The 14168-nt window shown below is 43.1% G+C and overlaps 1 protein-coding gene across 1 annotated transcript in view; it reads left to right on the forward strand.

Moving 5' to 3' along the window:
* Positions 1-601: 601 nt before the first annotated feature.
* LOC110966657 (solute carrier family 22 member 23-like) overlaps positions 602-14168 on the forward strand; it is a 46239-nt gene continuing 32672 nt past the window's right edge. Inside the window, exons 1-3 of the mRNA XM_051953224.1 lie at positions 602-1636; positions 10008-10111; positions 10204-10358. Coding sequence (XP_051809184.1) covers positions 1199-1636; positions 10008-10111; positions 10204-10358 — 697 coding nt within the window. The 5' untranslated portion in view covers positions 602-1198. The remainder of the gene's footprint in view (positions 1637-10007; positions 10112-10203; positions 10359-14168) is intronic.

Below are 14168 nucleotides of genomic sequence, written 5' to 3' on the forward strand. Positions count from 1 at the left end.
GGTTTTCTAATCATCAATTAGCCTTTCAACACCATTAGCTAACACAATGCGGCATTAGAACACAGGAGTGATGGTTGCTGGAAATGAGCCTCTGTACCCCTATGGAGATATTCCATTAAAAATCAGATATTTCCAGCTAGAATAGTAATTTACCACATTAACAATGTCTAGACTGTATTTCAGATTAATTTAATGTTATCTTCATTGAAAAAAAATTGTTTTCTTTCAAAAATAAGCACATTTCTAAGTGACCCCAAACTATTGAATGGTAGTGTACACCTTTAAAGTTGTTGGTAACTGCATCAACTTAATGTTGGGTGGGATTGAAACCCTAATTTATATGTTAGTTGATTAAGCACTAAACATGTTGAGATAACTTCATAAAACTGGCTTGATAGCGTAAGTTTTCTTCACCTTTACTTCAAGATTTCAAGTCCCCTCCTCTGTCTTAACATGCTGCAGTATTTCAGATAGAAACTAAAGCATTTTTAATAGTGGTGGAATAGTTAATTTCTCTGACTCAGTGTATTGTGGGTTGAACATAATGTCATCAGAAGTTGTCAGAACTCTGATGCAAGCTGTTTTTGTTAAGCCCAGACATGTTTTTTGGCTGCTGATTCCTCAATGTGGCCATTTTTTAAAGAAACATACAGACATTTCTGCTTTCTTTCCACTTCTATAACAAAATATGACAACATATTGTACATTTTCATTGTGGGATTGTCCTCTCAGAGCACAAAGAGGGTAAATTTCCATGTGGTAGTAGTTACCATTGGTTACAGGTGGCCATGTTAGGGCAGTGCCAGCAGCCTGTAAGGGCAGGTGTGTTACCTGTGGCTTCCTCAGGAAACTCTTCTCACAGGGCAGCTGACCCACACACACAGAAACACACACACACGGTGAGTCGGACCACGGAACAGATCAGGAGAGAGTTTTTCCTCCTCGTTGTCTGATTCACCGGAATCCGCCTTTGTTCCACAGACTCGCACTCGGTCCCACTCGGGCTTTTTGGTGGCAGACGGAGGGAAGTGCTTCCTGACAGCAGGGAGGTGCGTCTTACTTCCATTCCAGTGATTGACTGCACACGGCTTTCACCGCCGGAGCTGTGGGGGCATTGACGCATTGTGGAGTCGACAGGGGGTAGCACTGCAAACCCGGCTTCGCTTCACATCGGAGGCATCTATCGGCGAGACCCGCCATGGCCGTGGTGCAGCTCGAAACGGGGGACCATCAACCGGAGAACGGCTTCGTGTCCCCCGAAACCACGTCGGCGGGGCTGCTGACACGCATCGACGGTGCCGTTCTGCCATTTCTCGGGGGATTTGGGAAGTACCAGAAACAGCTGATCGTGCTGACATGGATCCCGGCGATATTCATTGGATTCAGTCAGTACTCTGATAATTTCCTCCTGGCCCAGCCGAACAACACATGTATCCAGCCTCTGGATAATGTGACTAACCACAGTGGGGGTCACTCCTCGCTATTAGACAGTCCGAAAAATAGCAGCGCACGACCGGCTTCTATTTATGCCAATGGAAGTTACAGCAGTCACAATGACACGACCAGCATGCAGTGTAGGTGCAGTGAGTGGACCTTCGAGCTGCACACGGGACTCGTGCAGAACGTGGTCACCAAGGTAAGCTGTCCATCTTGAGGATGGGGATCCTCTCCATTGTCATATTACATGTTACGCACCACTCCTCCGCCTTAATCCCTTTAGAATCGATTTACATTAGTATGAAATTCTGGCTCTTAAGATCAGTAAGGTTGGAGAATATATACATCAGCCTTAACCAACGACACAATCACGTTAAAATGAAGTAGTGAGCATCTCCTGCATAGTGCTTGTGGTTATTCCTCCTCCATTATTGCACTCCACATTGGGGCGTCTAGCACCAGGCATTTCAGCTGTGAGTGTATGTGTGTGTGTGTGTGAGTGAGGGGGGGTGGGGGATTCACTGAGCAAGAATTGGCTCATGTTGGATGCTGAAAGTGGTAGGATTCCATAGGTGAGGGCTTACTGACAGTGAGTCATCACACCAGCTGACACAGTGGGTGACCAGTCGCAGGGAAACGCCACTGTGGGCACACTAGGCCAAAAGCTGCCAGGGCTGGTGGAATTTGCCTCCTGTCCTATAGGACATAATAGACATGGAGCCTTTAGATTTGGAGCAAAGGTCATTAGTGCACTGTCTAGAATAATGCAACCCCATCCCTGGTCAAACATCCCCCGCCCTATCTCTGCACTAACCAAACACACAGCAGATGTCCTTATAGGTTTGACAGAGTGCACTTTTTCCTCTCTGTAGTGATGTCTTTGCATTCTAATCATGACAGCGTCTTCTTCCTATCTGTGCAGAGATAGTGTGTGCCTGCAGTCATCGTAGTTGGACTGTGAGCTGCAGGAGGAGAGGTTTTCTATCTCTTATTACGCCAATCAGCTCTTCTCCCATTGTGGATGCTGCATGCTTATATCAGGATATCAAGTTTTGTCTTTGTACGGGAAGGAAAAAAAAAACCACGAAACTCTCATCCGCAAGACTCCCCGAGCAAATCTGACGTTAATATCAATGATATAATGCAATGAAATCGGGGTACTCGATGATATCACCTGACAATTTAGATCACACAGTGGGAGTTGAGAATGAGAAATAATCAATATGTATGTGATTAGCTCACATAGACTTGCAGAGCACAGGAAATTGCATTTTAAATTGCTGCAGCCTCACCTTTACAGAGTTTGGCATGCATGTTGTGATGAGAAGGCAGTTTGATTTGAAGCTCCACTGTGAGATAGAGGGGGATGTGGCGCCCTGAGCTTAAATCCACCATGATGCCAACAGTCCATCTGCTGATCACTGATAATGTCTGCATTCAAAAGAAGCAAATAAAATGCAGCTGTGGCATTTAAACATAGCCGTTTAAGTCTTGGTTTGATTTACTATCCATAATGTAATATACAAGGGAGGGCGGGGTGATAAACTGGACCTTTATATTCCCAAACTGCAGCGAAACATGAAGTCATATGTGAGGAATATTGATTGGGTGGATCTCTGTTACTAACTGTCCAACACTTTGCTTCTCTCATAGTTCAAAAATGCCAGCAGGTTTCGTCGTACGGAGGCTGAAGTATGAACAACAACACAGCTTCCTCTCCTTGTCATATGCTGGCACTGCAACCTGTAGACGCTAACATTTGTGTTGCATTTGCACACACACTCAGAATGTCATGTTGACACTACCACCACTGCCGACTGAGCAGTTGGTAAAAGCGTCTGACAGTGCTCGTCTTCCCCTGACCTCGTGCCACTCCACATTCTGGCAAGGTCACCGTCAGGAGAAATTGAATCGGATCGCACGCGGACCAGCTGCTCAAAATGAAGCCAAACCCGGGTTGACTCTTGTACTTGTCATGGGCCTTGTCTCTTTTGACAACCTTGTTGCTCGGTCTTCCAAGGCCTCCCCCCTTTTCCCACCACAGCGCAGAAGCCGGGATGTGACATTACGGCAGGAAGTGATGACTTGGCATTTCTCCCCGTGTTTGGATTGCATAGGCATAACTGCACATGACTGGGCTCAGCTATCCGTGACACTCGATCCCTAAAAAGCAGAGCGGAGTGCCAACACTGATGAAATGTGGTGGCGTCTCTATGTCAAGCTTTACCAACACATCCTAACCCCGCGCTACTCTGTTGAGCCTTGATGTAACACGAGGACAACATGTAAAATATAGATGTTTTCACTCTGTGCCACATCTGTTTTTGCTTCCTGAAAGCATCTCCGTTCACTCGTTCCCTCTCACGGTGACACAGATAGAAGGCTTTTGATGGAGGCAGCGGAGGTTGAGGTGCTGAAGGATCCAGAGTGGCTAATGTGGAGACCCATCCTAATTGAGTCAAAGCTCTCCTCAGGGTCCCTTTTAATTGAACTGAGCCGGAGAAATGAGAATGTATCATTACTCAGACAGAGTCTCTCTGCAGCCTACCCTGCTCAGCTCTCATTCAGATGGTTAGCGACTGCACATGATACCGGCAATAGTGGCCTGAGAATATCTTCAAAGCACAGATTCACCTCTGTAACGATGCCTTATGAATGGGGTTCTTGTACGATAAATAATGCACTTGGCAATTAAGAAGAGATGATGAAGAGGAAGGATTCCCCTCCTGTAATGATCTGCTGTAGAATGGCATTTACTCTGGTACTCGCCTATGAGAAATTAGAACATAGATTTGTTTTTTTTTCGTCTTTAAAATGCCAGAAAATAGCAAAAATAGTCCTTAGTGTTCAGTGATGTCTCCAGATTGCTACCTTTGTGTGTCTAAACCTCCAAATGTTCAATTCAAAATGAGAATGACAAACCAGCTTTATATTCCACACATTGCAAACAAGTTTTTTTCCTTCATAAATTACCTAAATGACCAAAAGTGTTGTTGCTTAGCTGATAGATGGAAAAAATAAACCGATGTTTTGAGAAGCAGTTTACTGATAAAGCAATTACAAATCAAAAAGACCAAACATGCTCTCATTGCAGCTTTGAAATTGAAAGATTTGAAACTGTCCTGGTTTGTGTTTGGCGAATGACACATTTTAAGATTTTATATTAAGAAACTGATATTCACATCCATATTCTTATGTTTTATTGGTCTTATACTTAATTTAATAATTAAGAAATTATAATTAAAATAATTGTTAGTAGCAGCTAACTGATTGAGTAATCACATTGTTGTTGAAGCGCTGCGTCTGTACCACACAGGAACAGTACGTCAGTGTCTTTTTGTGTTGTTTCTCTCAGAGTGTCTGTTAAAGTATTGTATGGGAGATAAAAGCACATTGATGTGTACACCCAGGCACACTATCACTGTGCTGGAGGCTGCACACCCATAGATCTGAAAGATGATACTGCAGTTGAACACCCATGCAGGCCTCTCTGCTCTGTGTCCCCTCATACTGTTTACCCAGCTGGTTGACTCCTTCCACAGACACAGGATCAGTGTGGGACACTTTGAAATGGTCTCAGCTGTCCAAAGGCGATGACCCCACTGCAGATACCCAGTCAGCACACAATGACAGCCTCTCACAGCGTCAGCTGGGAGGAAAAGACGCTTGTGTGACCAGAAGATAAACTGTGCTGGGGCTCTGTGTGCTGCAGACTTGTTTCTGATAAGTGCTGTTTTGTAATAGGGAGGGGTCAACATCGTGGGGTATCTGACCCTTGGCAGCTCTTTAAGTTTGTTTTTAGGATTGTGTGATGGAATTTAGGCTGGAAGAGCGTTGGTGGGTTGGTAACGCATGTGAAGTCACTTTGGTGACAGATAAGTGTGGTTCCAGTTAACTGTAAACAACAGGAGACAATGAATAATTGATTGGCGGACAAAGGTTTTTTGTTTCACCATCTGTCACTGGAAAATATTACTGCTGTTAGCCAGCTTCTCCTCTCACGTGACGTTTTCGTCGGGATGCTACGTCAGCATGAATATAAAACATGGTCACAAAAAGATTTTCTCCCCTCAGGCTTTAGATTTCTCAGTATCGTATGTGCATTGTTTCCTTCATGACTTCTTTTAACCACAAAACTGCTATGGAATGTGAGTATGAATAGTATAGATTTATCTTTGTGCTTTCACTTACCCTCCTTTCATGGTAGTTTGTTCTCCTTGTTTCCCCCCATCCACGCTACCACCACATTATGGGATTTCAGCCCCTCAGTGAGGCAGCATAGCTAAAACTTGCACTTGGAAGCAGACAGAGTCAGATAGCCTCAGTGATGGTCTGTTGCTAGGCAGTAACTATGCAGCAGTCTCTCCATGTGTTTTCTGCCTTCTCCTCACAACTGCTTTTAAGTATCTCTCTCCCTGTCTCTCGTCAGCCTGTTATTCATTCCACCCTGGTTTGATGTCATATTTGTTCTTTGCGTTCCTCTCCATATCTCTCTACATTCTCTTGCTACATTGTGTAATCATTATTTCCCCTTCTTCCTGTGCTCTTCCCCCTCATCTTTCCTTCCCCCTCCTTCCCGGCCTGTTCCCTCTCCTTTGAGACCCCCACCCACCACTGTGTAGTTCAACGGGTGCAGAAATGTGCAGCTGTGGTTGGGAGCGTCTTCATCCTGATCCTCGCTGGTGTAGACTGATCATCGTTGGTCAGTCGTTTAAGAGAGGTCAACAGACTCACGCGGGATTCTGTATGATTTGCTCTCAGCCCTTCATTGTTCTGCACTTTCTGTCAGCTAATAGATTCATATGCGTCTAAACTCCAGACACTGACTTCTATTCATTACTGCCAAATGAGCGAGACAATAGCAAGGAAACAAGTGACAGGAATAACAGGAGCATAGCAGACAGGCTGTGGGGATTTGACTCATGCTGATGCTAAATCTGATTCTCAGAGATGGGATTTCTCTGCTATGGATGAACGTCTTTCTATATGTCTTACCATGTATTTTTTCTCCCCAGCTCTGTCAGAATGTTGGACCTGGTTGATAATAAATGCAAATGGCCTGATGTTTTTTGAATAAAGTGCTTTAATGATGCTTGGCATACAAAACCTACCATTCACATTTCAACACCTGTGAGACGTTGCTGCCTTTGTCTGTGACATATGACTCGGGAATGCTGATGCTGCTACGTTTTGGTCATTCTGTCTGTGGTAACCCACACATGTCTGATCTGCACAGTCACCAGCCCTCCGGGCATGCAGTACCGTTCCCGGTGTAATCACAGACAGACAGTTTCATTTCAAAGTGCAAGTTGATTTGTCACTGTCTCAGAGGACAGCAGCTTCTGTTTTTTTTTTGTTTTTTTTTGTTTTTTTAAACAGGCTTAGCTGTCCTGCCATTGTGCAACAGGAACTTGTTTTCCTCCCTCTGTCTTTTTCCTCTGCTGGCATCGATACTGAAACCGTGAATGAGTGGCATGCCTAGGTCATGTGACGGCTGGGCGGCTCTGGGTAATCCTGGAGCGTTCCATTCTGAGCAGGTCACTGTGGTGGAGGTTATCAGAGGTTAGACCCCTTTGAAGAAAAAATGTAGGAACAAGTGACAGTGCAGGGCTCCAGACTAACTTTTTTTCCTAGGAGCGCAGTGGCCCCTAACTTAAAATTTTAGGAGCGCAACCAGAAAATTTAGGGGTGCACACCAAAATCGACTTGCAAAGTAAATATTCACATTCCCTCTCATTCTCACCGTATTACTGATAAATACTTGCACAAACTATGTTTTCAATTCACATTTTATTGTGCAGCAGTTGACACAACATAACAAGAAAAGCACTCAGAGTGCAAAGTACTCCGTCAAGGCTGCTCAGTTAAAGGCATTAGAGGAGATTTAATTTCATACGACTTTGAACGTAGCATGCACACATACAACCTCTCCCTCACCCTCCTCTAACCTCCCCCCTCTTAACATTTACGAAGAAACGCCCCCCTGCAGAAACTTAGGACTCGTGAAGTTGTCTTTTACAGCTGGGTCCCCCTGGATCTTTATCTGCCATTATGTAAAAAAAGATGAGCAAAACAAGTCGCCAGCTAACTACGAAGCTATACCAAAGCAACACATACAGAAAACACGTAAGTCCAAGGCGTACGTAATCTACGTAACTAGGCCTGAGCCGGAAGATTTTTGATTGACAGGAAAGGGAGCAAACCAAACGCCTCTGTCCGAGCGCGTTGATTGGCTGATGTTTTTCAGGTCCTGCCATGTCCACAGTTCTTTTTTTAATATTTTTTATTCTTTTAGAGACCATACATACAAGTCCACTAAAGGTCAGTATTCATTTTATGTGAATCAGACAAATTAAACAAACAAAAAAAAACATCTTCCATAATGCCTTTAAAGGACCATTTCTGACGGATGAAATCTTTAATAAAAATGACCTTGTGCTGAGCACAGGCATGTGTTTTGCATGTGCACGTTATGTATTTATACCGAATCACGTGTAAAGTACTCTTATAAAGGTCTGTTGATCAGTTCATCAATTTTGGAAAGCCTTTGTTTCGCTACTGTTAAAATAACCGTTCCCTCCAGGCTTTTATTTTGAAGGCGTATTTTTAATGCTACGGGCTTTTATTTTGTGACCAATTCAGCGCACAGGAAGTGTTTCTCTAAGAAGAAGTTTCTTGGCATGACGAAGATGCTGCTGAAAAGTCCAAAAATTTAAATAAAGATGAAAGAAAACAACATGCTGTTGCTGTCTAGCCAAGGATGTGTCTAAACTTAGAAGCAGCTGGAATGGAGATAAGAAAGGAGTAAAGGACAGAAAAGTAAATTTGTGTTTAAAATAAGGCTGAACGCAAATAAAGGCTTTGTGAAACATCAGGAGCTTCACCGTCATTCGCCCCCCTGCTCTCACACACATTGGCCAACTTTCTTCTTCTTTGGTGTTCGTCTCCTTTCTTCTTTTGGAATTAATGTCGGTTAAACCAGGTCATTTGTACATTACTGTCTACTGGGCTGAAGTGTGGAGCAGAAGTTTGTAAGCAACAAAAAATATTCAATAGTAGAAATAAAAAAATCGGCAAATTTAATGGTCGCACATGCGCGAGTAGATGAAAAATTTACTGGCACTCACTCAAATTGTGGTCGCAAAATGCGACCATTTAGTCGCAGTCTGGAGCCCTGCAGTGAGAAACTATAACGTGTAAAAGGCTAGGTGGAGTTGCCATGCAAAGTAGTAGAATTTTCTTGATTATGCAATATCTATTTAGGTATTTGTTTACAATGAAGGGGTTTAGGGAAGAGGTAAGGTAGAATTAAGGTCAATGCCAATCGGCTTCACACATTATGCACCTGCTATGGCTACCACGCCTTGTCTGCTCCTTCCTGCTGCTTCTTTCTGCACAGACAGCTGCGAAGCATATGTTGCCAGGAAAACCCTAATATCCTCCTCCTCTCTGAAGTTTATCTCCTAGTTTCCTCAGAATCGCCTATTCTGCTAGCATCATTAAGTAATGTTGCCAAAGGTAGTCAAAGCTGCTTTTTTGCTTCCAGTCTTTCGTTATATTGAATTTCCTCCCACAACCGTTGTGAAGAATTTCAGACGCTCTACTGAGCAAATGTATAATTTGCTGCTGCGACACTCTGAATTCATTGCTCGCACTGTGTGTGAGGCCTATTGCTCACAACTTGTTGCTACTGGTGGGAAGAAAGAAAATGAAGGGTGTGCTGGACGCGTGCAAAGGCAAGCACACGTTGCGTTGTTTGCACTGAGAGAATCACTCTGCTGTGTTGAGCTTTAGTCACTGTGGGAAAACTAGGAGAGGCAAAGCTACCTGTAATATAGCATCTTGTAACCCTGGGGAGGAGAACAAATAAATAATGTGGCACAAAAATGTTTTCTCACGTAGATGCCAGTGCAATTACTAGAAAGAACAGATCATTTAATCTGTGTTGATTTGCAAAGGACAAATAGGATTCTCCAACTTTCTGGTGGCTTGTACGGGAAGCACAATGTGAGCTTTGCTATATATACACACATTTACCAGTGAAGGGAAACACCACTGCACTGTTTTTGCAGTTGCTATTGCTTTTCAATCATTCCGTAGCACCTTTCAACCAAAGCGCTTAAAAATGTGTTTCTCGTTCAACCCTTCACACAGCAGTGGTTGCAGAGCTACAATGCAAAATGCTCATCTGCCATTCTCAGCTCAGTGTCTTGGTCAGGGAGACTCAACTTGACTTGACAACCTGCTTTACCAGCTGAGCCACAGTTGCATCACTGAATAAATACTAGTTTGTTCAGAGGTGCTCTGTTTGATACGATTATTGAGCTCGAAAATCAACGACTTGTTTGGAATAATTAATGAATGAAAGATAATTGTCTGAGAAATAGGATGTTCCTGCACACCAAACACCAGGAAGCCCGTCTGTTGCCTTCTCACATATCAATGTGTTTTAAGTGGTAAAAAGAGATAAAATGTGCCGTCCTCGAAAATCAAATTGATCTCTAACCTCAACGTTATTTACCCAGCATCATTTTCTTGGAACTAATGCCTGCGCTTGTTTGTCTCTACAGTGGAGTCTGGTGTGTGACTCAGCATGGAAAGTCCATATTGCAAAGTTCTCTCTCTTGGTGGGATCCATCTTTGGGTACCTGGTGTTTGGAATACTTGCTGACTGGTAAGCTTTTCATGCCAACCCTCATTGTCAGGTGATTAAAAACTGTTTGCCATATTCCAACTGTCATTTTATGCTTTTCCCTTGCTCTGTAGGTTTGGCCGCCACCCAGTGCTCATCATATCGGTGCTCTTCATGCTAGTGTTCGGTCTGACTGTGGCGTTTTCTGTCAACGTGCCCATGTTCAGCACCTTGCGTTTCTTCGAGGGCTTTTGCCTGGCAGGGATCACCCTTTCTCTCTACGTCCTCAGTAAGTAAATCAGCAGTTATTTGTTGTTTTTGTTGGCAAATTTTACAATGAAGAAAATCAAGGGCAGGCTCATTAACCAGTGAGCAGCTTTGTTGCACGAAATTAAACTAATTAGACAGCTAACTGTGAAGCTGGTCAAACATGCAGGTGATGGCTACATACTGTACATGATAACATACATGTAGCTAAATGCCACTTCATGCCCTCTGTGTCCATGTGCACAGAGCTCTTGCCATGCTACAATAGGCACATATTGGTCTGCGCTTTGTATTTCCCCCTATGTAAACACAGAAAAATCCTTGGAGCTGCTGTGGATTTTTGTGAAAGGCTGGCTGTGACTTTGCACTTGATACAGGATATGGCAGCTAGTTGGAGATTGGGCTGCATAACCGTGTCAACATGATTATTCGAGACCTGTGCCGAGCACAGTGGGCGGATGTAACACTGGGTTTCAGACGGATTTAAAACTTTCCACTATGTTTGGGGACCATCAGTGGAAACCATGAACAAACCAGAGCACCTCTAAAGTCCTGCAGCGCCTACTTCAGTTGCAGCTCTTTTAATGATGGATTATAATGGTGTAGATGACCGAGAATCTCCTCATTCAGTGCCTCGTTATGACAAGCAGGACGTGGGATGCATGAATTAAGGCTTGCAGACTGAGGCTCAAGCTAGCAGGTCCCTCAAAAAAGTCAGCAATCTATTAGAGAAAAAGCTTTGGGAGAAGCTCATTTATATGATTGGCAAACAAAACACTGGCTACCCAAATCCAGTTAAGAGCATGACACTCTAAACCTGAGCTGTCGACAGGTGTGGGCAGCTCACCCGAATGTGAACCTTGCCCTCATGATGAAATTATTAGAGAAAAATGTGCAGTTCAGCCAATGAAAAAATATCAGAAAATACCAGTAGTGTTTTTTTGGACGGCAAAGCGGATAACAGGACATAAACAAGGAGCCAATGCTAATGAAAAATAGCACATTCAAAAACATAACCTGCTCGAACTCATGCATGGATTGGTAGCAAATAATTTTCTCATGTTAGTTTACCCTCATTAGAGTTTTGTTTGTTGTATTTTTTATTTCAGAGACTATGCACACAAATTCTAAGCTCAGTCTACTGAAGAAACCACATCATTTTGCTTTAGACCTGCAACAACTTCAATTCTTCTGGGAAGGCTTTTCACAAATTTTAGAGTGTCCATCCATCCATCCATTCTCTATACACCGCTTTATCCTCACTAGGGTCATGGGGGGTGCTGGAGCCTATCCCAGCTGACTTGGGTGAAGGCAGTGGACACCCTGGACAGGTCGTCAGTCTGTCGCAGGGCTACACATATCGACGAACAATCACAATCACATTCACACCTCAGCAATCAATCAATCAACCTCAGCATATTTTTGGACTGTGGGAGGAAGCTGGAGTGCCCGGAGAAAACCCACGCATGCACAGGGAGAACATGCAAACTCCATGCAGTAAGAACCCAGGCCCACCCTGGGATTTGAACCGGGGATCTTCTTGCTGCAAGGCGAAGGTGCCAACCACTACTCCACTGTGCAGCCCTAGTTTAGAGTGTGTTTATGGGAATTTTTGACCTTTCTTCCAGGCCCGACTCTCAGTCTTTGCTCAAATTCATTCCAAAGGTGTTCTGCTGGGTTGAGGTCAGGACTCTGCAGGCCACTCAAGTTCTTCCACACCAAACTCACTCATCCATATCTTCATTCACCTTGCTTCATGCACTGGTGAGCATTCATGTTGGAACAGGAAGGGGCAAATCCGATGCTTTACATTGTGCTTGGTGATGTAAGGCTTGGACGCAGCTGCTCGGCCACGGAAACCCATGAAGCTCTCTGCTCACTGCCTTGAGCTAATCTGAGGCCTCATGAAGTTTGGAGGTCTGTAGCTAATGACTCAGCAGAAAGTTGTCGACATCCAACAGCATCCACTGACCCCGCTCCATAATATTTTTTTTCTCTGAGTTGCTGTTGTTCCCAAGTGTTTCCACTTTGTTACAATACCACTAACAATTAACCATGAAATATTTAGTATAGAGAAAATATCAGGAATGGAATAACTGGCACAGGTGGCAACCTATCCGGCTACCACACTTGAATTCACCGAGCTCTTGAGAGTGACTCATTCTTTCTCAGATGTTTGTGAATAAATGTCCTGTGGCCATGGAAGTGGTTGGAACACCTGAATTCAGTTATTTGAAGGAGTGTCCCAGTACTTTTGTCAATATAGTGTGTGTTACAGCAAACAGACACGCAGGTTATTCATCTTTCTTTATAATTTAAAAAAAAAGTGCACCGTATGTATAGACGACATGCGTGTTGCTTTAGCTTGTTCAGAAATTAAAATCTTGACAGAAAGGCCATTTGTAGTCATTGTTGCTGGCCTATGAATAGAAAATTACTGATCAGGGGAGCAGTTTAAGGCATTGACTTTTGAAAACAACTTGTATGTAGTGTTAAATGAATAATTCCTGGACTCTGTATTTGTGTGTAGCGAACATGAGCATTGATTTTTTTTGCCTAATACCTTAATGTCCAGAACGTCTTTGGTGCCGCTGATAAACTTGGCTTTTCAATAAGCACAGACATTTTGATTAGTTCCTTTTAGGTGGCATTTAAGTCTGGCTTTGCACTGAGCAGTTGTGCCGTTGGGAAGTTGTCACAGCAGCACTACAGAAATGACAGAGGCCTGTCTCTTGGAATGCAATAAACGGAAACTTTAACGATAGCGGCTTGGTTGCCAGTTGGTGAAACTGGTTTGTTTTGGGACTTGGCTCTATTTCAATGAAGTAAGAGCAACTCTTGTTTGCACGTTCAAAGTTCTCTTTTAAAGCCAATTCTATTTCATCATCTATTTACATTATTAAATCAAAATATTACATGTTATGACACAATTTGCATTTCAAAGCCTGGATGCTTCATACATTCCACCTCTAACTGAAGGCTTCTCCTGAAAAAGGTGTGGTATTAAATAGTTTGGTATGAATTTTGTCCCTCTCCTAATTCTTAGTATCCTCCCACTGTTACTGTTCTCACTAACAACCTGACATACCAAATCAAAAAGCTATTCTACTTTAATCCTACTCTCTGGCTGAGGACAGCATTCGGCTAGAAGAAGAGTAATTGTGTTGCAGTGACCCCTTAACATTTATTAAACTAGATGCCTTTGTTGGGATAAATTCTCATTACAGAGGAACTGCCACTGCGCTTACCCCTATGTTGAACTCTTTCGTTTTCATTTAGGTGCACCAGCATGCGTCTTATCTTGAGATTTTAATCCTCGTTACGTAGGGTGACCATATTCTGTTTTTCTGAAAAGAGGACACACTTCCAGCTCGCGCGCGAAAAATTTTCAGTCCCCCCCCCCCATTTTTAGGGGTTTTCCGTGGGTCAAGGGGCTTTCTGTGCTTCAAACTCAGTTAAACAGATGTTCTGAAATCCGCAGAAAAGAACACTTTACCTGGATATACAGAAAAATAGCCCAAAACACACACAAACAGTTGCTTTATTAATAATATATTTATTAAATTAAAGCAATTCTCCTAAACAATATAATCAGTCACATACAAATATGGCATGCTCTAGTCTTTAATAGTTATTGACTCAAGTTGTGTAGGAACACATGTATTCAGATGTTTAACAAAATAAGAAATAATCATCTCTCTTAAGTCTGACACTTACACCTTAGTTAGGAAAAGTGAGGTGGAGTACCATTCTTCAAAATAACCTCCCAATTATCAATTATGTAAAAATAGAAATAATGCCTCAAAATATTAAACAAAGAAAAAAGAGAGGT

Source organism: Acanthochromis polyacanthus, chromosome 9 (genome assembly GCF_021347895.1).
Source record: "Acanthochromis polyacanthus isolate Apoly-LR-REF ecotype Palm Island chromosome 9, KAUST_Apoly_ChrSc, whole genome shotgun sequence".
Classification (NCBI taxonomy): domain Eukaryota; kingdom Metazoa; phylum Chordata; class Actinopteri; family Pomacentridae; genus Acanthochromis; species Acanthochromis polyacanthus.